The sequence below is a fragment of the Octopus sinensis genome, linkage group LG16 (assembly GCF_006345805.1).
Source record: "Octopus sinensis linkage group LG16, ASM634580v1, whole genome shotgun sequence".
Taxonomy (NCBI): Eukaryota; Metazoa; Mollusca; class Cephalopoda; order Octopoda; family Octopodidae; genus Octopus; species Octopus sinensis.
Window position 1 is genome coordinate 36,698,492 of NC_043012.1, and position 25,681 is coordinate 36,724,172.

The following is a 25,681-nucleotide window of genomic DNA, read 5'->3' on the forward strand; positions in this document are numbered from 1 at the left end:
CGAAATGCCTGGCAATGTTTGTTCTGGTTTAGTACATTGTGAGTTCAAATGCCACTGAGGTCAATTTTGTTTTTTATATTTTCAGGGTCAAAAAATATACATCCCAGTCAGTTACTGGGGATTGCTATGGTTGACTGTCTCCCGTCACCATCAATTTCCGACTTTGTGCCTATGTAATTTTTATTACTTATTTTTACGTATTTATATATTTTTTTAAAACACACACACACACTTCGATCTAAAGCCTTGTCTGTCCTTGCAACCCATCTTAGTAATGTCGCTCATTAGTTACCCTTGTGGCAAAATAAAGAACCTTATTATTGGTGAGCTGGCAGAATCATTAGCACGTTAGGCAACATGCTTAGTGGTATTTCATCCATCCTTATATTCTGAGTTCAAATTCTGCCGAGGTTGACTTTGCTTTTTATCCTTTTGAGGTTGATAAAATAAGTACCAGTTGAACTCTGGGGTCGATGTAATCCATTTACCGGATCTTTTCGGTTTGAACGGCAGTTTTTAAAAATAATTTCCATGTAACTAAACACTTTCAAACTATATTGGTAGAATGTGTTTATAAAACGTCTTTTTCTCTTGGCTTTATTGAGAAAATTCTATAGTTTGTAAGATATTTGTTGTTTTTTTTCTCTTCAATTTCTGCAATTTCAACCAATCAATGACATCTATTGAGGTAAAAAACATTCTGTGCCATATGAATATGTCCCTCGTTTAAGAAACAGATTGAGTTTATTTACATTTGTGAAGAAAAAAATACCCTTCCCCCTACCCCTAACCCTAAAATAGATTGAAATGCAATAGATCGATACTAGGGTCATAATTATGGGTGACAATTTTATATGACATCGCTAGAAAAAACTGCCGTTCAAACCGAAAAGATCCCATTTACCCACTCCACCGAAATTGCTGGCCTTGTGCCAGAATTTGAGACCATTATTGTTATTGTTGTCGACTTTGTCCTTCGTCCTTTCAGGGTTGATAAATTAAGTACCAGATGAGTATTGGGGGTCGATGTAATTGACTATCCCCTCCCCCAAATTTCAGGTCTTGTGCCTAGAGTAGAAAGGATTATTATTACTTTTGGTTTTCCATTCTCTTGGGGTTGCTGGAGTAAGTACCAGTTAAACACTGGGGCTCTGTAATTGACTAGCCATCTGCCTTCAAAATTTCAAGCCATGTGTCAGTCAGTAGAAAAGGATTATTATTATTGGCAGAGAGTTTATTAGAAGGTTGGAAAAAATAAAAAGCTTTGATGCGATGAGATTTTTATGAGTTCAAATTCCTTGGTGTTCTATAAAATAAAGTATCAATCAAGCACTGGAGCCGATGGTATTGACTAACCCTTCTCTCCTCAGAAGTACTGGCCTTGAGCCCAAATTAAAACCATTTTTTTTTCTGCAATAGCTTTATTGCAGATCCTACAACATCACCAATTACTCCATCTCCCTGGGGTAGGACAAAAAATATTATCTTTTGGGAAGGAAATGAATCCATGTTTGTGTGTTAAGTCAGTTTTATTTTGTTGTCTCTGCTGTTATTTTAGGGCTTCGTGTTTTACTTGTGCAGAATATGTGTTGTGCAGGTGTGTGTGTTGTGAGATGTTTTATGCCTGTTTGATTTCAATTTTAGTCTGCTGGGCTTCCATAGCAGTTCGATGTATATATCATCATCATCATCATCATTTAACGTCTCTTTTCCATGCTGTCATGGGTTGAAATGTTTTATGTATTGTAGAAATATAAGCAATTTATTACAGATAAATTTTAGCAAAATCTTACGTGGGTCCCCTATTGAGAAGCACTGGGTTAGGATGTGTGTTGTGTTAGAATGTTCTCTGGTGATTCTGTTGCCTTTTGAGTTGTGTTCGAATGTTGTCTGTGTGTTGTGTTATAATGAGCGTAGAGTATATACAATGTCAGTTGTGCTATTTGGTTTCATGTTGATTGGGTAGAGCAGGGTTGGGGGTCAGCAAAATGATGAATATTGTCCCCTGGGGAGGTCTCTGTGGCCATCCAAAGGCTCGATAAACACCTGAAACAACTTTTAGCATTAAGGGCACTGACTCATTTAGCAAACTGAATCTGCAAGAATACAAGAATTTGTGGCTAAAACTTAGTCATTTCCTATCAAATAGCAACATAATTACTAACATTTGCCAAACATGGTTTCACATTAAATATTATTCTGATCACATCAATATAAAACGACTGAATTTTCATTGTTCTTTATCAATTTTGTCCAATATTTTCATTAAACTTCGTTTAGATATACCTTATTAAAAAGTGGTAATGATTCAAAACAATGAAAGAATTATTGTTTTTTTTTTTAAAATTTTTAATCAAGATGTGTTTTTATCATCTCGTGCTTATTTCAGTCATTAGACTGTGGTCATGTTGGAGCACCGCCTTGAAAAACTTTTAGTCGAATGAATTAACCCCAGCACTTATTTTTTAAAAGCCTGGTACTTGTTTAATCGTTTGCCATCCTGCTAAATCATGGGGATGCAAACATGCCAACACCAGTTGTTAAGTAGTGATGCGGGGCAAACACAGACACTAAGATACAAACAATTACATCCATCCATCTTGTTGCTATTATGCAAAAGTGTCGTAAGTCCAAAATGTTGGTTTTTCAGGTAACGAAACAATAGCCTCACCATTCCATAGTAAAACTGTTGTACTACACTTTGACACTTTTTGATATTTTGGCATCTGAAGCAGCTGGAAATACGATAGTTTGACCAAAAGAACCAGCAAAAATAAATATTGAAAAAAACGCATTTGGCCAAATTTTGGACATACGACAGTTTAACATATTTAGCAACGATACACGCACACACTCATCTATATGATAGGTTTCTTTCTGTTGACCAAATCCACTCATAAGGCTTTGTTTGGCCTGAGGCTATAGTCGAAAGATACTTGCTCAAGATGCCATGCAGTGGGACTGAACCTGGAACCATTTGGTTGGAAAGCAAGCTTCTTACTACAGAGCCACACTAATGACTCAAAACAACAATGGAACTTATTAATATTTTCATTAATTACATTTTTTTAATTTAATTTTAGAAATTTACTTGTTGAAGGTTGATAAATTAGCAACAATTCCATCAAGGGAGTTGATGCTGTATGAAATGTGTTGAGCCATGGCATTGAGCGTTATGTTATAGAATTTGCTGTAATTCCACCCACTTCTTGGAAGCTTTATGGGAATATCATTGCAACCTCCATAGTTAACTGGTACTTTTTATGTAATCAACTCTGAAACCCAGAAAGAGTGAAAGATTCAAGTTGATATCAGTAGGATTTGAACTCTAAACATTAAAGGCTGTAACTAAATAATGTTTCCAATTTAGGTGCAAAGCCAGTAATTTTTGAGGGGAGGGGTAAGTCAGCGTCATCTGACCGGTACTTGGCACTTTATTTTAGTGACTTCCCCATCCCAAAGCCAGAAGGGTGAAAAAAAAAAAATGTCAAAGTCAACCTCGACAGTATTTGAACTCAGAACGTAGAGCTGCAACAAGCATTTCATCTGATGCTTTACTGATTCTACTACTCCACTGTTGCCGGGTGTCAAGTTGTCATTGTGAGGAGAGAGAGAGAGAGGGTCTATGCTGTGGATTGTGTTTTATTGTAGGGTGGTATTTGTGTAGAATATGGGTTATGCGAGTTATAGATGACGAGGGTGGTGGTGATGGTGATAGACATGTTAGAGTATTGGGTGTTGCTTGGTGGTGATTGGGTAGACTTTGTGCTGTGTGTTGTATTATTGGGTGGTACTTCTGTAGATTATATGTGTTATGTGACTGGTGTCATAGTGGAGTGGTGGGTGGGAACTGCGTAGGGTATGTGCTGTTGAATTATTATGATGATTGGTGATGAGCTGGCAGAATTGTTAGCAGGCTGGGCGAAATGCTTAGCGGTATTTTGTCTGTCTTCACATTCTGAGTACAAATGCTGTCGGGGTTGATGAAATAAGTACCAGTTACGCACTGGGGTTGATATAATCGACAATCCTCCTCCCCTAAATTCCAGGCCTTGTGCTTATAGTAGAAAGGATTATTATTTTTATGATTGGCGGCGAGCTGGCAGAAACGTTAGCGTGCCAGGTGAAATGCTTAGCGGTATTTTACCTGTTGCTATGTTCTGAGTTCAAATTCCGCCAAGGTCGACTTTGCCTTTCATCCTTTCAGGGGTTGATAAATTAAGTACCAGTTAAACACTGGGGTCAATGTAATCGACTAGCCCCCTTCCCCTAAAAATTTTCAAGGCCTTGAGCTTAGAGTAGAAATAATTATTATTATGATTTAATAAAGTGGCAAGCTGGCAGAATTGTTAGCAGGCTGGGCAAAATGCTTGTGGCATTTCATGTGATTATGTTCTGAGTTCAGATTCTGCTGAGGTCAACTTTGCTTTCTTCCTTTCAGATAAAATAAGTAGCTGGGGGTTGACGTTATCAACTTAACCCTTTTCTGAAAATTGCTGGCTCTGTTCCAAAATTTGAAACCATTAGGGCAGTGTACTGGCAGAATCATTAGCCTGCCACACAAAATGCCATTAACCATTCTGAGTTCAGATTCTGCTGAGGTTGATCTTTTGGGGTCAAAGTGATTAACTTACCATATTTTAACGTGTATAAGGAATACCCTAATTTTTGGGGCTTAAAATTTGGTAGAAAGGTTTTGTAAGGGATTATGATACTATCCATGTGTAAAAAAAATCTCCGTATTTTTTTAACCTACTTTTTGGCAAAAAAGGGTTCCTTATACACCTTAAAAGGTGGACCTCTTGTCTGAAAGCTGATGATCTTGAAACTATTAGGGCAGTGTACTGACAGCATCGTTAGCGTGCCATACAAAATGCCGTTAAGCATTGCGTCCAGTTTTACATTCTGAGTTCAGATTTCACTGAGGTTGACTTCGTCTATCATCCCTTTCAGGGTCGATAAAATAAGCACCACTTGTGCGCTGGGGTCGATATAATTGCCTAGGCAGCCCTCCCCCAAATTTCAGGCCTTGTGCCTATTATAGAAGGGATTATTATGAAATGCTCTGGATTAGTACGGAGGCTGAGATAAAATGTTTTACAAAATATATTTTTGTCTTTCTGCCTTGGTTAAGAAGTTCATTTCCCAACCACATGGTTCTGGGTTCAACCCACTGTGTGTGGCAGCTTGGGCCCAGACCTATCTTAGCAACATTGAAGGCGCCCCCGCTCCCAGGTAAATTCAATACATTGGGTCCTCATTGTAAATATTCATTGACACCACAGCATATACATGATCAGAACTGGGACCCAGGCTTCTGAAGCCCCTGAGCAAATTCTCAGTGTATGCATGCCTTAAGACAGCATTGCTTGAGCAAGTGTCTTCTTTTCTAATCCCAAACCAACCAAAGAATGGTAGAGGGAAACTGTAGAAGAGAAGTGGTAGTAGAAGTGTAGAATGAATGATTCTGGGAAGTCGTTTGAGGTGGGGTGGCCATCTGGTAAGAATGAATGATGAAAGACTTTTCAAGCAACTTTTGTATGGTGAGCTGGAAGATAGGAGACCAGCACATGAACCCAAAATGAGGGTTCAAGGACTGCCTCAGAATTGCTCTGATGCAGACAGGTATTTCAGGTGTTGATTGGGAGGCACAAGACTGAGATGGGTGGAGGAAGAGAGTGCCCAGTGGTTGCTCGAGATTTGAGAGGGGGGGGGTGAAGCAGGAGAAGATTAGGAGAAGGTTTAGAAGGAATGAACCTGTGGAGAATGAGGGAGTGTTGCTTTTTGTGTGTGTGTAGTTTGTTGGAAGAGGGGTTGAGTCGTGTGGGTCTGGTTAGCCTTCAGAGGACTCACAGGAATCGCCCCATGGTAAATTGTGATGTGGCTTTTGTTCACAACAAAACATGTGGAAAGGGGTGCCTCTCAGTTGGAGGATAGAAAAGGCATGTCAGAAGAGTTCATACTGTGGCCCCTGGTCCTTCTGCTAGTCTGCACAGCTGTGCATTATGCAATAGAATGTGCAAATCTTTGGCCAGGCTCAAGAGTCATACAAGGGCCTCACATTGCATCAACGTTGACTCATTTCAGCGATTCTTTCTAGCAATGGCTTTGCTCGTATACAACAAAGCAGTTATATATATATATATACACACACACACACACACACACACACACACACATATACACACACACATATCTATCTATATGTATGTATATGTGCTGGCGTCATGTAAAAAGCACCTAGTACACTCCGTAAAGTAGTTGGCTGTTGGAGGGGCATCCAGCCATAGCAACCATGCCAAAGCGGACAGTTGGAGCCTTGTGCAGTCTTCCAGCTATGTCAGATTTTGTCAAACTGTCCAATCCATGCAGCATGGAAAACGGACATTAAATGATGATGATGATGTGTGTGTGTGTGTGTGTGTGTGTGTCTCCTTGTTTTGACATCATGTGATGGTTGTAAACGAGCCTCTCTGTTCTGCAAGTGGTGTCCTTTGTTTCCAGTCCAGAGTGAAAAAACCTGTCTGACCATGGAGGAAATATTACCTTGCTTGGAACAGAAAGTTTGCCTCAAGCAATTCTATTCAGCCATGTAAGCATGGAACAGTAATCGGTAAAACAACTCTGATGATGATGGTGGTGGTGGTGGTGGCAGCAGTGGCTTTTCAAGTTCAAGCCCATCTTTACTTTTTTTGTCTCATGGAAGTTGATAGATGTATTTAACCAGTGGTATAGTGGAGTGGGTCAGCTCTGTTGATTTTTTTTTTTATCCAACTCAGCTGTGGTATTGTGTCTCAATAAAACACCATTACTATTGTTGTTGTTGTTAGTATAGTGATGGTGGTGGTGGTGGAACTCTGCTGTGTGTGAAAAATATTGAACCAGTTTTCGATCAGATAACAATAAATAATAATAGAGCAACATATTCCAATTGTCACGGCACACCCCAGAAGCTATTAATAGGTCAATGAACTGAGATATTTGTTGTTAGTTCTCGCGTGTACCACCACCACCACCACCACCACCACCACCATAGTACTTGGTTGTCAGGAGGGTGGACTGGTCTTCATATGTTTTCATACATTCAATCTTGTCTGTTTTCTGTCAAGTAAACTCAGCAAACAACAGCCACCAGTGATAGCTTAGAAGGACTTGTAAAGGGGTGGAGGGGGTGGTTGCAAAGAAGTAAGACTTGCGAGGGTGGTAGTTGGAGGTAAAGAGCTGTGAGGTGGTAGAGCACCACACTCCATGCTTTACGTGGTTTGTTTGAGCTTTCTACATTTGCCTCAGTTGATTTAACCTTAAAATACCATAACTTAGTTGTTGTTCAGTCCCAGGTCATTCCTGCCAGAGCAGACTTGTGATTAAAGACATGCCAGCCGTGACCATCCCTGTCTTTTCCTGTGTGCAGGGAAGCCAGAACCACATTATCCAATGTATATTCTTTCCTAAGATGGCAAGGTGTGATTTGATGGACTTTGGCTGCTTTTTCTAGCAGACTGAACAACCATACACAAACTCCCCCTTATGGTTGGAATAAGTACCAGTAATATATCATGGCCATTGACTAACTAAACCAACAATGATTTCAAATATTGGTACGATGCCAGGAATTTATAGAGATGACCCAGAGTCTTTGAGAGAAATTTTGCAAGATTGGGTCCCACCTTGTCAGGAAGTTTTTCTTGGGTCTCTGGCCCCACCCTCAGTCCTATGTAGTCCTCTCTTCTCAAAGACCTTGCAGAAAGCATATGAGTTTCTTGAATTGATACTTATGTTCTTGACCCCAAGAGGGGATGAAAAGCAAAGCTGTCCTAGAATTGAACTAAGAACATTTACCCTTCAGCATTTAAAGTGGCCACATCCGGCCCAGTTATTCTATGTATTTTATGATCTGGCTTTTCACACATACCCTTCAACGTCGTCCCCAAAATAAACAATGACATCATGGAAATCTCAAAACGAGATAATGCACAATTAATTCAAAACAATGGGATTAGATAAGCATTATATTTGACAGAATAATTTGAATGCTAAGGGGTCAGCCCTTTAGCATTTAAACCAGCCACAGCAGGGTAAAATATTCTACCCGATTAAGCGACTAGATCTGACCTCTCAGACCTACCCTTCAATGTCATTGTAAAAATAAACAATCGCATTATCAAAATGTTAAACCTACAAGATAATACATGATTAATTGCAGAAAATGTGGATAAAGAAGCATTATGTGTTAAGAGAATGATCAGTATAGAGAAGGGTCAAAGGTTGATTATCAGTTCTTTTATCATTTTCATCATTCCACCATTCCAAGAAAAGGATTGAGGCTTAGACCTAAGTCTGTTACAAGCTCCAGGACTCAAGACTAGAGCTTCACCCTGTTTCCATTGCAGTAGAGATTACAACACAACAGCACCCCCTCCACTCCACAGGATGGGATGCCAGTTCCTCACAAGGTTAACTTCCCAGCTGAGTGGATTGGAGCAACATGAAATGAAGTGGCTTGCTCAAGGATACAATGCATTGCCTGGTCTGGATATTGAAACCAGTATCTTCTGGTTGTGAGCACAGCACTCTAACCAATAAGCTATGTGGCTTCAGGAAAGCCTTACAGAACAATCTCAAAAGAAGCCCAAAGTTCTTTTGATACCATTCTACCTGAAGCCACCCATGGTTCTGTGTCACAAAATTCTTCAAAATTATCTTAAAAAACTTCCATCAGAATGTAATGTTAATTTATGTTCCAAACATCAGATTAATAACGACAAAGTTATTTTACTGAGTTGTTTGTTGTTTTAAAAATAAATCAAAACAAAGCAATGAATTTCAACAGAAATATGGGGACCGAAGGGTTAAGGTGATCCATCAGAATTTCATGTTTCTTTATGTTCCAGACACCTGCTGAATAATAATGAATTTATTTTACTAAATTCCCTGTTATTTTAAAAATAAATTGAAACAAAGCTCTGTATTTCAAAAGAAATACAAAGCCTCTTTTTTTTACTTTGTGGTAACAAAAGAACTTCTGTAGTTTGAAGTGGTTGGACTGTCATTAAATATTTTCTTCTCTTCATTAACAACAACAACAAAAAAAAAAGGGTTAAAATGGAAATTCTTTACAAAACCTCCAATAAATATTCATTCTTCTGCTTTGGCTGTGACTGAGTTGCTTTTTTAATTTTGGGAGTAAAATTGAATATTTTGATATTGTTGGATGATTGTTTTTATAATTGCTATTATCTACCTAGTGTCCCCACATGTTTTATAAATCTGCCACATGTGTTGTAATGATTCCAACCGTAAAAAAATACTTCATTGTTTTGTAAACATCACACTGTTTTATAAACCTGCCACATATGTTGAGAATTGCAAAACATGTGGCTCTCAACTGGTTTAAAAATCTGCCACATGTCATACCGTCCCACTTGTTTTATAACCATCCCCATATGTTTTGACTTCTCAAATGCATAACTATTCCACATCTCATAAATACTCCACATGTTAAAAGTTACTCTACATGTTTTATGATTCTGTATACATTGTACTTCTACCCTACCTCATATATAACAACTGCACATGTATGTTACCCCCCCAAGTTTATCCTACTGTTTATAGTGTTCACTAGGTAGATCATATGGTTCACTTATTAGTTTACATAATTTCCTACATGTGTAATTCATGAACAGCTTACACAGTTCACTGCACACTTTTCACTGTTTACTGTACTGTTCACATGGTTTAGTGGCCCATAGAGGATAGTTAACATTGTTCATTGTTAATGTGGTTCATAATAGAATATATTGTATTTTCTGGCATAAAAGTTGAATTATTCAGACAAAAACTTTCAGTAAAGATTGTTTGCCAAAATAACATGATTGTCCTGGTTTAGGACGAATGTTGCTGTAATTTAGCCCCAGGAGACATTGTCTCCAGCTGGCTATACGACATGATCTGTGTCCTTATATTTTCGAACAAGGGAATCTAGCACCCCAACTCAGCTCAAAACAATATCTGTGTATCATGATTTCCAGATATTGTTTTGAGCTGAGTGGGGGTGCTAGATTCCCTTGTTCGAAAATATAAGGACACAGATCATGTCGTATAGCCAGCTGAAGACGGGGGCTAAATTACAGCAACATTTTATCCTAAACAAGGACTGCTGCTGAATATCTCTCGTTGTGAGATTTAAGAATAGTAATTTTCTAAAAACTTTCAGCTAAAAACAGTAGGTTTTGACTTCTACACCAAGACAATGTTGTAGGACCATGACTTCCATGTGAAATGCAGCAGAATTTGGAAAGATAGGGATGATGTTTGTGTGTGTTGTTTGAATGTTTACATTATATATTATGTCAATCTGTTTGCTGAAAAATGCAGTAATTATCTTAGTTTATTGTTAATGAGGTGATAGAAAGCAGTTCACTTATTTTGCTGTAAATATAATTTATAGGGTAAAAAGCATTGGGGCTGCTTCCATGTAATAATCACTGGTATTGGTGCCATGTAAAGAGCTCTGGTACTGGTACCTTGTAAAGAGCTCTGGTACTGGTACCTTGTAAAGCATTCTAGTACTGGTACCTTGTAAAGAGAGCTCTGGTACTGGTACCTTGTAAAGAGCTCTGGTACTGGTGCCATATAAAGAGCACTGATGCCACGTAGAAAGCACTGGTGTTGGTGCCACACAAAAAGCACTGAACCATGTAAAATGCTCTGATGATGGTGTCATGTAAAAAGCACCCATTACACTCTAAAGTATTTGGCATTAGGAAGGGCATCCAGCTGTAGAAATATTGCCAACCCCTGTTGAGCCATCCAACCCATGCTGGCATGGAAAACGGATGTTAAATGATGATGATATGATTTATATGGCGATATCTAGTTTTCATTGTCGAATCCCTATGAGCACAGTCCATGGTGGACAGTGCACGTACTGGTGTAGGTGTTCAGGGAGCATTTAGATGCTCAACCACAAAGGATCATCAAGGAACACATCATTGCATTCAGAAGTAGACTGGATTATGATAACCTGATAAGCTATGGGGAGCTCTATATATAACAGTAGCAGACATACATCTATTTGTACACACAGTCTTTTCACTGTGTGTTTGTGCATGTGTGTGTTCAGAGTCTATGCAGAGCTACAGCAGCAGTAAACAGTGACGTAACCGTTTTACAGCTCAGCTACAAATGATGCCATCACTATTTACGAGGTGGGCTGCTGATGATGTAAACGTTAGTGGCTGTGGCTGCAAACAGGTGACATCTCTAATGGTATTTGTTTAATTTTCCAGGAAGAGAACAACTGTGAACTGTATCCCGGTGTTAACAATGTAGGTAATACCTACTCCCTAAACTCGTTCAATGGTAACGTCCAGGCAGAGAAACAAGCAGCAGAGAAAGACATTGTGGAAACAGCGGCAGTGAACCCTATGGAGTTCAAGCTGAGGCAGTCGGAATTTATGGAAGCCCAGAAGCAACAGGCTGAATTTATTGAAGCCCAGAAGCAACAGGCTGAGTTTATGGAAGCTCAAAAGCAACAGGCTGAGTTTATGGAAGCCCAGAAGCAACAGGCTGAGAAATTAGCCGAGGAAAGGTTAGTAGTCTTGCTATTTAAGTGTGAGATTTGTTGTTAGTTCAATATTTGATCTAAATTTTGAAGAATTCTCAGTTTTATGCTAAGACTTAGGAAGACTCTTAAAAGGTTTTTCAGAGTTTTCCAAATATGGTTCATTGTTTTAGTGGTTTAGTTTTGATTTATTTTCTTGCATTTACTTCTCCTGTCACCAACCCTTAACTTACTCTTTGTCCAGAAAGGGTTTCCTTTTTTTTTTTTATTTTGGATTCAAAAAGAATTGAAATGTGTAGAGCTAGCAGATGATTTGCTGACAAAAAATATCAACAGATGTCACCTGTTGCAGCCACAGCCACTAACGTTTACATCATCAGCAGCCCACCTCGTAAATAGTGATGGCATCATTTGTAGCTGAGCTGTAAAACGGTTACGTCACTGTTTACTGCTGCTGTAGCTCTGCATAGACTCTGAACACACACATGCACAAACACACAGTGAAAAGACTGTGTGTACAAATAGATGTATGTCTGCTACTGTTATATATAGAGCTCCCCATAGCTTATCAGGTTATCATAATCCAGTCTACTTCTGACTGCAATAATGTGTTCCTTGATGATCCTTTGTGGTTGAGCATCTAAATGCTCCCTGAACACCTACACCTGAGTTCCAAACAATGATAGTGGTGAAACATGTGTAGGAATTTTATTATAAACTTGAGTTTATCCTTATTCCTCCTATATATATATATATATATATATATATATTATATATATATATATATATATATATATATATATATATATATATATATAAGACTAAGTGGAGCAAGATCACACATGAAAACGAAAGGTGTCGCTGAGAAACACAGAGAAAATAGGCGATGAGTGTACATGCATATTTCAGGAAGTATTGCTCTCTCATCAGTATCACATCCAACTGATCAACAATTCACAAACACATTGCGTAAATATATCAGTGATGTAACACTAATATATATCTTGTTGTATTTTGGGATGGTCATTTTTTTTTTGGCCTAATAAACACACGCACTATATATATGTGACGAAAGATTTTCGGACAATGGATATGAGTTAAAATAATAAAATAAGAACAGTAATAAACTATTGGAGGGAAAATATATAGTGCGTGTGTTTATTAGGCCCCCCCCCAAAAAAAAATGACCATCCCAAAATACAACAAGATATATATTAGTGTTACACCACTGATATATTTAAGCAATGTGTTTGTGAATTGTTGATCAGTTGGATGTGATACTGATGAGAGAGCAATACTTCCTGAAATATGCATGTACACTCATCGCCTATTTTCTCTGTCTTTGATTGCATTGTTTATACAGACATATCTGTGGCATGAAATGCAGTAAATGTCAGTGCTGGCTCTGAACTCTATAGAAAATCCGTAGAGGTAAACTTGTGTGTGTGTGTGTATATATATATATATTTATATATTTGTGTGTGTGTATGTTTTGAATGTGAAACAATGTGTATATGTTAATAATATACACGCTGTCTGACAGCTGACAGAATGTTCATTGATAGATGTAAAAACACTGCAGTTGGTGACAGTTAAAAGAATGGAACAATTGAAATATGGTGTCAGTTTATTCGTCGGATTTGCTGTTGTTTTGTTTTAACCTGGTGTTGGCTGTCAGCTCTGGTCAGCCTGACCAAACATCACACACGATCCAACTGTGACCATTATTCAATGTGTCCTTTTGTTATTCTTTTACTCGTTTCAGTTGTTGGGCTGTGGCCATGCTGTGGCACTGCCTTGAAGAGTTTATTCAAACGAATTAACTTCTAGTACTTATTTCTGTGTCTTCTACTTACTTGTGAAGGTGCATGGCTTCTACTGACAAGTGAAAGCACATGGCGCAGGTGGTTAGAGCATCGGGCTCACAATCATGAGGTTGTGAGTTCGATTCCTGGACTGGGATGTGTGTGTTGTGTTCTTGAGCAAGACACTTTATTTCAAGTTGCTCCAGTTCACTCAGCTGTAGAAATGATTTGCAACATCACTGGTGCATCGGCCCCTTTGCCTTTCCCTTGGATAACATCAGTGGTGTGGAGAGTGGGGTGCTGGTAGGCATGGGTGACTGCTGGTCTTCCATAAACAACCTTGCCTGGACTTGTATTTTGGATGGGAACTTTCTAGGAGCAATTCCCTGGTCATTCAAGACCAAAGGGAGTCTTTACTCTTTTTACTTGTTCCAATGATCTATTTTGCTACACTGGTAGATTACGAGGATGTAAGCAAACCAACAGAGGTTGTCAAGTAGTGGTGGGAGACAAACACATGCACAGAAAGTGAGTGTAAGCAGAGTAAGAGAGAGAGTGAGTGAGTGAGAGAAAGAGTGAGAGAGAGAGTTTAAGGCTTAAAGATGACAATGTATATAAATGAACTCCTTTTTGACAGAAGTAATGCAATAATTTGGTTCCCAGACTAAAAGACAGGATCCTGAAATTCTACTTCAAGCACACTGCAAACGTTTATGGATTGTGAATGTTCCAAGTTGTTGTGAAAGGGGAGAAGAAAATTCCTTGTGGTGTTCGTTTTGGCCCTTTTCGTGTGAGATTATGACATTCTCCCTAAATCGGATGCCAGACCATTGCAGGGTTCAAAGCCAGAGATTTTGAGGGGAGGGTGTGATCTCAGTTACTTATAGGCTATGGAAACTGGGTAACTGTATGGGTCTGGGGACTCAAGAAAAAAAGGAATATGCTTTGTAGAATGAAGCTGAGACGATGCAAGGTTGAACTCAGCACATAAAAAGGGCCAAAACGAACACCACAAGGAATTTTCTCCTCCACTTTAACCCCTTACCCGGCAGAAACGAATATATGCGTTTTGACCGAAATCGTTTTTTTCTATCTCTGGCGAGTTAACTCGTCAAAAGATAGACTCGCCAAAATCGACAGCAAACGAGTTCCTTCGTCTAAAAACGGGTTAACTCGTTTCTGCCCAAAGCGGTAATTTAAAATCAATATTATTGAATTAAAATTCATAATAAATAAGGTTTGAAATATACCTCGAAATCACCATTCAAAACATAGTAAAATAAAACAATTAAAAAATATGTCTGAAAAAATACATTTATTTTCAAAATAATTGTTGGGTAAGGGGTTAACAACTTGGAACATTTGCAATCCCTAAACATTTGCAGTGTGCATGAAGTACAATTTCCGGGTACTTGATTGGTACTTTATTTTATTGACCCTGTGAGGATGAAAGGGAAAGTTAATTTTCAGGGGATTTAAACTTGGAATGTAAAGAGTTGGAAGAATGCTATTAAGGATATTGTCTGATGTGTTAACAATCTTGGCGTCTTTCCACCTTGTAGAACAGTGCTTCTCAGCCATGGTTCCCAGAAACACATGTGGCCCTCAAGCATCCTTCCAGTGGACCCCAACGGTCTTCCCTCTATAATATAATAAAGTCTTCTTTAATTGACTTGTGTTTTACACTTTTTGGTACAGCCCCTTAAAAGAATCGAGGTTTTTGATCTGGCCTGGATATTAAAATGGTTGAGAGTGTGCTGGGTGCATTTTTTTAAGTAGTACCACCACTAGCGAGGTCACCTTATGATTGACAGGAAGAACTGGAGAGGTGGGTAAGGTGTTGAGAGAAGATAAAGTAAAGGGGCAGGGGGAAAGAGATTTACTGTTGTGAGAGGGTGGTGGTGGTGGTGGTGGAGAGAGAGAGTAGCAAGAAGTGACAGTACTGGAGAGGGGGGGAGTTATGGAAAGGAGAGGAGGAAAGAGAAAGGGTAGCAAGGGTTGAAAAACAGGGGCAGAGCAGTAAAGGTGATGAAGTGGGCTGAGTAGGAGGGAGGGCACTCATCCAGTGCCATTCCACATTGTATAGGTAGATGAATATGGATGGGTGGAGTAGATGGAGGGTTGCATGAGAGATGGAGAAGCTGTGGGGAGAGGCTCAATGAAAAAAAAGAAGAGGTGGTCTAGAGAGAGGAGAGGGTATTGAGGTGGTGGCAGTGTGAGAAGAGAAAACGAGGAGTAAGGGGGTGGATGAATGCAGTGTGAGACAGATGGAGTGTCCTTAGCCACCCTCATTACCCGTCTTAACATTCTCTCTTCCATGTTTACCCAAGACTGGATGTTTCTCTCGTACAATTGTATGTCATCAATTGTCTCAGTTCCTTGTCATCTCTTTTACGAGGCTCAGCTTCTTGAGATTGGTTCTCATCATTTCACCTCACCTCCTCCTAGCGTCTCCCCTTCCAAAAGCACCATCTACTTCACGCATTCAGCACTTCTTATGCCACTGTTGTCATCCATATGCACCACACGTCCATACCAACGCCAGTCTCCTCTCTCGCCAGCCACACTGGATTCCTCTTTCTACACAGTTTCCCTTCCAAGGCCTTTGAATGTGTTGTTGAAGGATACAAATATTTTGCATCTGGCCTTTTATGCCTGCTTTTTTTTCTTTCTTTTTGTAAACATGTTTGTGTTTTGTTCTTTTTTGTAGGCAACAAAGACAGAACGAAAATAAAGTATATAAATATATGGTTTTGAATCACGAGAAGAAAATTCTGGAAACTCTTCGAACGCTTTGGAAAGGAAACCAGTTCTGTGATGCAATGTTGCAAAATGAATGCGTGTCCATTCCAGTAAGTTTCAGCCATTGTTTATTGTAAGATAACCAGTCATCATCATCATTGTTTAATGTCTGTTTTCCATACTGGCATGGGTTGGACGGTTCGACTGGGGTCTGGGAAGCCAGGAGGCTGCACCAGGCACCAGTCTGATCTGGCAGTGTTTCTACCGTTGGATGCCCTTCCTAATGCCAACCACTCCGAGTGTGTAGTGGGTGCCACCAGCACAGGGGCCAGAGAGGGCTAGCATTGACCATGATCGGATTGTGCTTTTTATGTGCCACCAGCATGAGGATCACTGCGATTTGATTTTGATGTACTTGACTCAATAGGTCTCCTCAAGCATGGCACGTCGCCCTACAGTCCAAGGTACTTTTGAGTGGGCTGGTTATGCGACACTGGTGTAGGTTACAGCTGTGAACTCACTTTATTTGCTGGGTCTTCTCAGTCACAGCATATCTCCAGAGGTCTCAGTGTCCCAAATAAAGGGCCTTGTGCACACTGCAATGCAGTTGGCACTAGGAAGGGCATCCAGTCATAGAAATCATGCCAAAGCTGACACTGGAACTTGGTGCAACCCTGCAGCTCACTGTCTTCTGTCAAACTGTCCAACTCATGTCAGTTTGGGAGATGGACAGGTAAATGATGAGGGTGAATCGATTGCTGCTCCAGTTGGGATTCTGATTGGGTTGGTGGCTACCTTTGGGTATTTTAATTTTGTCTGACTATTGTAGTGAAGAATAATTAACAGGGCCACTTAGAACTGCATTTCTTAATCTGTGGGAAATTTCAGGATTTCAAGGGGACATTTAGGAATTCTGGTGTGTGCAGGGAATTTTTTTTGGTTAGGAAATTCTTTGTAATCTTTTCTTTACTGTTTTTATTAGATTTAGTTTCCTTAATAATGATTTAAGGATGTTAAATAATTTAAAATTAATATAAAACCTTTAATATAAAATCTGTTTTATATTGATTTATATACAAGATTATTAATTTTTTATGTTATGTGATAAATTGTCTTGTATACAAGATTAATCTCTAAATAATAATAGTTGGTATAAAGGGGGAAAGAGAGAGTAAAAGAGCTAGGGAGAGAGACTTAGCATAAGATGTGCAGGATGAGTGCACATACTAGGCTTGGTGGCAGGCAATGAATAAAAATCTGTTCCTCTCTTCTCTCCATGCATGTGCACACACACACACACACACACACACACACACCCACACACACAGACACACATACTGTGAGAGACAAAGAATCAGAGACAGAGGATGAGTAAATAACTGAATATTATCGTTTGAAAATTAATATTCATTATCATTTTCTATAAGCACTCAGAAATTTGCTAAAAGTTAAATTACAATTATTGTATGTGTGTCACATTCCTTGATATTATCCAATTACTGATGGCAAATGTATTCTTCAAAAGTTACCCATCATATGATGGGTAACACTAGTGTTAATATAAATTTGTTTATGCTTTGCAATAATGTTGTATAAGACTACTTTGATATAAAGTCATCAATGTTATGCAACAGTGTTGTATGCAAGACTATTTTGATATAAAGTTTGTTAATGTTAGAAATAGATCCTGTTGGATACAAGACTCAAGCTTTGTGAGAGAAACTTTGTAGATGGAAACTGTATGGAAGCCCTTCTGACAGACTCTCCCTGTAATTCAAAAGGTCAGCTTTGTCACAGTTATGCTGGTTTTTTTTTTCCATGAATTGTGTTTAGTATACACATGTCTGGAATACTCAGCCACTTAGATGCTAGTTCAGTAATGATCTGTTTACATACAAGAAATACTTCTACCTTACATTTGCGGGGCAGGTGAATTGTGGTGTGCAATACTACCCCCCCCCCCCCAAAAAAAACAAAGGTTACAAAACGCTGGCTGAGAAGTAAACTCTTACACAAACAATTTCCTCCGTGTCATAATTCTTTGTTTTTGTTGGTGTTTAGTGTAAGGTGAGCCATTTTTTAACAGAATTACGATGGAAAATGTTCCAAAATAACTTATTTACACCACAAATATATCCAATCCTAAAACAAAGTATTCAGACGAGAATAATTAATTCATTTAAGTTCAGAGAAGGAAAGCAACGTTGTCATATTTTTTGGACAAATTAATTCGATTGTTGAAAAAAACAAAACAAAAAAAAACACAAGAATTAAAAAAACTAATTTTGTAGTCCAAGGGAGGTAATTTTTTCTTTTGGAACGACCCACGAAAAGAAATGAAATGAGATTAGTGAGATACCCGTTCAGCTATGGCCTCAACGTTTGAAATTTGGGGAAAAGGGCCACTCAATTAAATTCGTACTTATTTTATAGATCCTGAAAATACGAAAGCTAACGTCGACCTGGGCGGAATTTGAACCGGGCATGTAAAGACAGACGAAATGCCACTGAATATCTTATTTTGTCTTTTGTGATAATGGTTCTGCTATAGACCAGGGAAATATCTCTAGGTAACAGTTTGAGGCGGTGGATTAACAGAATCGGTAATCAACCAGATATAAAAGCCTTGAGTTATTTAGTTCTGGCCCTCTATGTCCCGAGTTCAAACCATGTTGGGGTCAACTTCATTTTCCATCCCTCCAGAGTGATAAAATGAAATCAAGTACGAAAGGGAATCAATTAATATTGGTCTGTCAGAGGCGTCTTTAAGAGATTCTGACTGAAGATCTCAAAGGAATCTTCATAATACTGCTTGTGCTTCAATGGTGGGTAGGGGTTCGAACACCAGTTGCTATTGTATTTTTGTAAGGGTTAGTGATCCCCACTCCCTACCCCACAGCTATTATTATTAGACAGGGAATAGTATCTGCACTAATAAATATCATCATCATCATCATAGATTAACGTCCACTTTTCCATGCTTTCATGGGTCCGGCAGAACTTTGGATTTTTTACATCTGGGTGCTGTTCCTGTCTCCAACCCTCACCTGTTCCCAAGTAAAGTCATATTTTTCCTATGACCAGATATGTTTTTGCACAATATTGGAAATGAATGACACCATATGATGATGATGCTCACTGACAACCAACATGTCATGTCCAGGCAACACTACACTAAAAAACATTTACATATGTATGTGCACACACTCATACATGCATATATATAAAGGTACTACACTACCTTGTTGCTTACTTTGGTTATGTCACCATCGTTTAAAGCCGACGTTAAACGATGATGATATAACCAAAGTAAGCAACAAGGATATCCAAGGTAGTGTAGTACGGTCGTTTCATGCTACTTCATTTTATTAAACACTGTAAGTATTACATCAGTTTTAAAATGTCGAACAATCTTCAGCCACATATAGAATTTTTTAATTAAATGGACAATGTACATTTTTGATTTATATGGACAATACCATACCAAATTCTGGTGCCTTTAACTTAAGTACCATATTCATCTGAATCTAAATTTTGCTGAATTTATATATATATATATATATGAGAGAAAATGCAGATTATGAAGTTAATAAGAGTTTTTTATCAGCAACAAATTGAACATTATCCCTTAGGGCTGTTTCAATTATACACAGTGAATTAATTAAATATTAAGTTCGTATTTCTGAGCATAATATCTTCAGAGGGAAAAAATATGTCCTTAGATGTTTTATTTGTTTGTTCATGGTTTCATTATAGCAGACTACTATAAAGAATCCATGAAGAAACATATAAAACATCTACGGATACATTTTTTCCCTCTGAAGATATTATGCTCAGAAATATGATTAATTGAAAACAATTTGAGTAAGTATTACATCTGACAGAATAACAAGAGTGCCAGAAGGTTAAAGACAAAATCCATTCCTACCTGCACCGAGTTGGTTATCGTTGACGACAATTTAGTCAGCTGGTAACGAAAAGTTGTCTCCCTTACATCCAGTTTTTTTCTACTCATTCTATTACTACCAGGGGCCCAGCATGTATAAAAATTCAATAGACAACATATTCTCAATATATATTTCTTTACTACCCACAAGGGGCTAAACATAGAGGGGATAAACAAGGACAGACAAACGGATTAAGTCGATTACATCGACCCCAGTGCGTAACTGGTACTTAATTTATTGACCCCAAAAGGAAGAAAGGCGAAGTTGAACTCGGCGGAATTTGAACTCAGAACGTAACAGCAGACGAAATACAGCTACGCATTTCGCCCGGCGTGCTAACGTTTCTGCCAGCTCGCCGCCTTTCTCAATATATTATTTTCTCAATACATATTCTCAATATAATATAGTGTACATTTAAACACAAGAGAAACTGCCTTCAACAGGCAGCTTTACATGCTAGAAGAAGCAGTCAAAACGACCGAAACCACATTTAAGAGCAATCTTCAAAAGGAATGAAAAATAAAAACTTCTACTTTATTTTATTCCGGTCAGACCCTAGGTTTCTAAAATTTTTTTAGCAAATGAAATAATTTGCTTGGCGAATTTTTCATCAGTGGCCATGCCATAACACTTACATAATTAAGAGATGATTAACACGTGTCTCTTTGTTATACATGATAATTTTTCAATTGCTAAAAACATATACGTAAAATATATATAGGGTAGTGAGTTTTTTTTTTAGAAATTTCACTACCAGTGGCCTAGCGTGTATAAAAAGTCAATAGACAACATATTCTCAATACAAAATAGTGTACATATAAACACAAGAGAAAACTTAAATGTGGTTTTGATCGTTTTGACTGGTTCTTCTAGCATGTAAAAACTGCCTGTTGAAGGCAGTTTTCTTTTGTGTTTAAACGTACACTATTTTATATATATATATATATCACATGACCGACCAGGTTATCAGATGTTGCTACACATCACTGGTCACAATGCACTTCGCATTGTTTTAGCTTTCAAATGAGGCCATCCTGCTGGCTAAGCGAGCAGGCCAACAGCAGAAGAAAGTGTGATAGACAGCTGTGGCGAAAGAGTACAGCAGGGATCGATACCACCCCCTACTGGACCTTTTTAGGTGTTTTCACTCAATAAACACTCACAACGCCCGGTCTGGGAATCGAAACCATGATCCTACGACTGTGAGTCCGTTGCCCTAACCACTGGGCCATTGCGCCTCCACACACACACACATGACAGGCTTCTTTCAGTTTCCATCTACTAAATCCACTCACGAGGCTTTGGTTGACCTGAGGCTATAGTAGAAGACACTTGCCCAAGATGTCATGCAGTGGGACTGAACCCAGAATTCTGTGCCTACGTACATATACACTCACACACACATTCTTATGTATGTATGTATGTATATGATGATGAGAAAATGATGATAATTATGTTATTGTCATCATTTAACACCTGCTTCGCATGCGTTGGTTGTTTGACAGGAGACTGATTAGCTGTAGGGCTGTGTCAAGTTCTAATGTCATGTTTTATATATATCTTTATATATAAAAGTCAAGTTGTGTGTCTGTCTCCTACGATTTAGATTCCTAACTACTCCCACATTTTGCAGTGCAGTTTAACCAAAACTGGGTATCTTATAGTCGTGATTCATATCGAGCCCTTCTACGATGAGTACGATTTTAAAAAAAAATTACCATCATTTTTTTCCATTTTAATGCATTTTTTCGCTATTATATAAGGGAAGTAACTCTCTAAAAATGTCTACGATGAGTCAATGATTTAAAAAAAAATTTACCATAATTTTTTTTCCATTTTTAATGCATTTTTTTTGCTAATTTTTGGCTATAACTCTCTAAAAATGTTTATACAGTTATTTCCCTTACAAACCCGAGCAATGCCAGGCGATACTGCTAGTATATATATAAAATTGTGTGTGTGTATAAATGTTTTGAACACTTTGGAAAGAGAACCAGTTCTATGATGTAATGTTGCAAAATGACTTTGTCTCTATTCTGGTCAATTTTAGCTGTTGTTTATTGTAAAATAACCAGTGGCACACAAAATGCATCCAGTAAACCCTGTAATGTAGTTGGTGCTAGGAAGTCGTAGAAATCCTGCCAAAGCTGACCCTTGAACTTTACATGCGACCCCCTGCAACTCACCGGATTCTGTCCAACCCATGCCAGTATGGGAGCTGGGCATTAAATGGGGATGAATCCTTGTGCAAGTGTGTGCTACTATAGTCCTGGGCCAGCCAAGGCTTATGCATGGACTGAATAGATGGAAACTGCAGGAAGACCATTGCATGTTTATATATAACCAACAGAGTGCCACAATGTATACAATAGCGACTGTTTAGCCATTTTCACAAAAGTTTACTTCTAAAGTTAGCAGTCTGCTACTATAGTCTTGGTAACACTAGTATATATATATATATATTATACACCTAAACACATATTATCTCCCCTATTCTTTTAGTAATATGATTGTTTTTCCTTCATAATTTTCAATGTTATATCATCATCGTTTAGCGTCCGTTTTCCATGCTAGCATGGGTTGGACAGTTCTACTGGGGTCTGTGAAGCCAAAAGGCTTCATCAGGCCCAGTCAAATCTGGCAGTGTTTCTACGGCTGGATGCCCTTCCTAACACCAACCACTCCGTGAGTGTAGTGGGTGCTTTTTACGTTCCACCCGCACAGGTGCCAGACAGAGCTGGCAAACGGCCACGAACGGATGGTGCTTTTTATGTGCCACCGGCACGAGGGCCAGGCGAGGCTGGCAACGGACACGAACGGATGGTGCTTTTTACGTGCCATCGGCACGAGGCCAGTCGGGGCGGTGCTGGCAACGGTCGCGAAACGGAAGGTTCTCTTACATGCCACCGGCACTGGTAACACATCTGCAATTTCCATTGATCGATTTCCATTGGGGTTCAGCACCACTGTGTGGAACCTTGGGCAAGTGTCTTCTATTATAGCCTCAGGCTGACCAAAGCCTTGAGTAGTTTTGGTAGACGGAAACTGAAAGAAGCCCGTCGTATGTGTGTGTGTCTGTACCTCCACCATTGCTTGACAACTGATGTTGGTGTGTTTATGTCCCCATAACTTAGTGCTTCAGCAAAAGAGACCGATAGAATAAGTACTAGGCTTACAAAGAATAAGTCCTGGGGTCGACTAAAGGTGGTGCTCCAGCATGGCTGCAGTCAAATGAAACAAATAAAAAATATATATAAATATGAGAGATCACTTAACACTGAATTGGATTCAGCAAGGAAATCTGAAGTCAGCAAAGTTATCTCCCTTCCTCTGTTGCCTACGACAAAGGACGTTCTTGTGTGAAGAGAAGAAATAATGAAAATATCAGTGAGAAAATATGCAAAATACATCAAAGATTTGCTTCACTTTAAAGTTTAAAAAGTATTTTTACTTCATTGTAATTATCTCTCATTGTATATTTTCCTTGGCTTTCTCTAATTTAACATTCTTCGTCATGACTGTTCCTGTATTGTCTCTGTAACAATAGAATAGAAACCTGTTACATCTGTGTACTGGTTCCCCTCATTATCTTAACCATATTTCATGAGGCATGTACAACCTCTGATGAGACCCCAATAAAGTTCGAAAATCGATCAATGCTGTTCATAACTTTTTTCAGTCTCTGGAGAAATATTTAAATTTGCTGTTTATATATCTACCATGTAGATTTACACACACACACAAATGTTGTAGTTTGGTTTGGCAGAAAACAAAAGATGAAGGCAGGTGTGAGAACAGCAAGCAGGTGTATTAGTTTGATGCTTAGGAAGAATGGAGAAGTCTTCGACGTTTCGAGTCTCAGCTCTTCAACAGAAAGGATTGAGAGGGAAAAAAATGGAGAAAGATTATATTCTTTTGTTCTTTTACTTGTTTCAGTCATTTGACTGTAGCCATGCTGGAGCACCGCCTTTAGTCAAACAAATCGACCCTGGGACTTATTCTCTATAAGCCTAGTACTTACTTTGTTGGTTACTTTTGCCAAACTGCTAAGTTACGGAGATGTAAACACACCAACATCGGTTGTCAAGCGATGGTAGGGGGACAAACACAGATACTCACAAGGCTATAGTAGAAGACATTTTCCCGAGGTGCAGTGTGTGTGTGTGTGTATTTATAAATGTGATATAAAATTGGAAAATACATTATATTTGATATAATGTTTCAGTATTTGAGATGTACCGCTTCTTAATATCATCTGATACTAATAAATAATTTAACAACAACTAATGCCAAATGTTTCTTTTTATAATTTCAGGTGCATAAAATCCTCCTCATTGCGTGCTGTCCAAAAATCTTAGACACGTACGACTACATTATGAAAGACACCAACGTCCAAGTGTGTTTCCCCCGCAAAGTATCTGCTGACGCTCTCAGAGCCTTTGTTGATTACCTTTATAACGGGTCATTAAACTTAAGTAAATCTATCCTCGACAGCATGGAGTACCTCTCAGGGATGCTGGGTTTGGATGATATTCGTCAACTGTGCAATCAATTTCGATTAGACTTATTTAATGATTCCAATAATGTGCCTGACAAGACCATTGTAACTGTTAGCCACTCTCAGAATACTTCAGGGCTCCATCTTTCTTTGTCGAATCCCCCAGCCACACCACCGCCACCTATAATTCGCCTCTCATCACAAACGACTTTGTCTGCAATGTCCACGACCAATATACAGATGCCATCTTCTTCTCCACACTACCAAGATAATCGGAGAGTAAGCTACTCACAGAAATCTTCAGAAAACAGATTTAATATTTTACCAGAACATTCTACAGATTCTGAGGTTTTAAATGTGAACTCAATAAAGTTAGAACCAGAAGTTGATTTGACGGTTGATGATTGCACGGAGGTGAAGCAGGAAATCGCAACGTACCAAAACAGCGAAGATTGTCAATTTGGTTCTTGGTCACAGATCGATTCTCAGAGTGACGATTCGTTATCACATCGTAAAAAGAATGACTCTGTTAATTTTGACATCCAAACCACAGTTGATCTGAGTGTAACGCCTTTAAAATCTTTCACAAGTCATTCACAAAAGACTGCTAGCCATGATGACCCCGACTTGCAAAGTGTCATAACTATATCCCCTTCAAATTCTCCACTTCACTCCCCGACTTCTGTCGATTCTTCTCCTGATGTCCAGACTTTTGAAGTAGATTCAGAAACACCAAACCTAAAGACACATCTGAACCCTTACCCTGTCGGCTTAGTTATGGCTAACACACACAATCTCACATTAACAGAAAATAATAGGAAAAAAAGAAGCACTTTTGAAGATTTTGATGTAGATTTTGAGTGCAAAAAGTCTAAAATGGCACTTCAGTGATAATGAATTTGTAAATAAAGTTGTTGGTTGAATATTTTTCTTTTCCTGTTTACCATGAAAATAGCATTTAAGAATTGTGAAGATGATGAAGGACACTACATCACATCTGTTTGATGTCTTAGGAAGGAAGTACTTGGACAGCCAAACAGACAGGAAGTTTCCAGTTTCTTTCAGTTGTAGATTCTTTCTTATCCTGAAATCGAATTGAAATGGTTGATTGTTTGAAAATATATTT

The 25,681-nt window shown here is 38.6% G+C and overlaps 1 protein-coding gene across 6 annotated transcripts in view; it reads left to right on the forward strand.

The window, feature by feature from the left end:
* LOC115220336 overlaps window positions 1–25,480 on the forward strand; it is a 72,864-nt gene extending 47,384 nt beyond the window's left edge. For all 6 annotated transcript variants that reach the window (XM_029790441.2, XM_029790439.2, XM_029790438.2 and 3 more), the window contains 3 exons: window positions 11,289–11,590; window positions 16,079–16,220; window positions 24,373–25,480. In XM_029790441.2, coding sequence (XP_029646301.2) covers window positions 11,289–11,590; window positions 16,079–16,220; window positions 24,373–25,446 — 1,518 coding nt within the window. In that variant the 3' untranslated portion in view covers window positions 25,447–25,480. The remainder of the gene's footprint in view (window positions 1–11,288; window positions 11,591–16,078; window positions 16,221–24,372) is intronic.
* The last annotated feature ends 201 nt before the right edge of the window (window positions 25,481–25,681 follow it).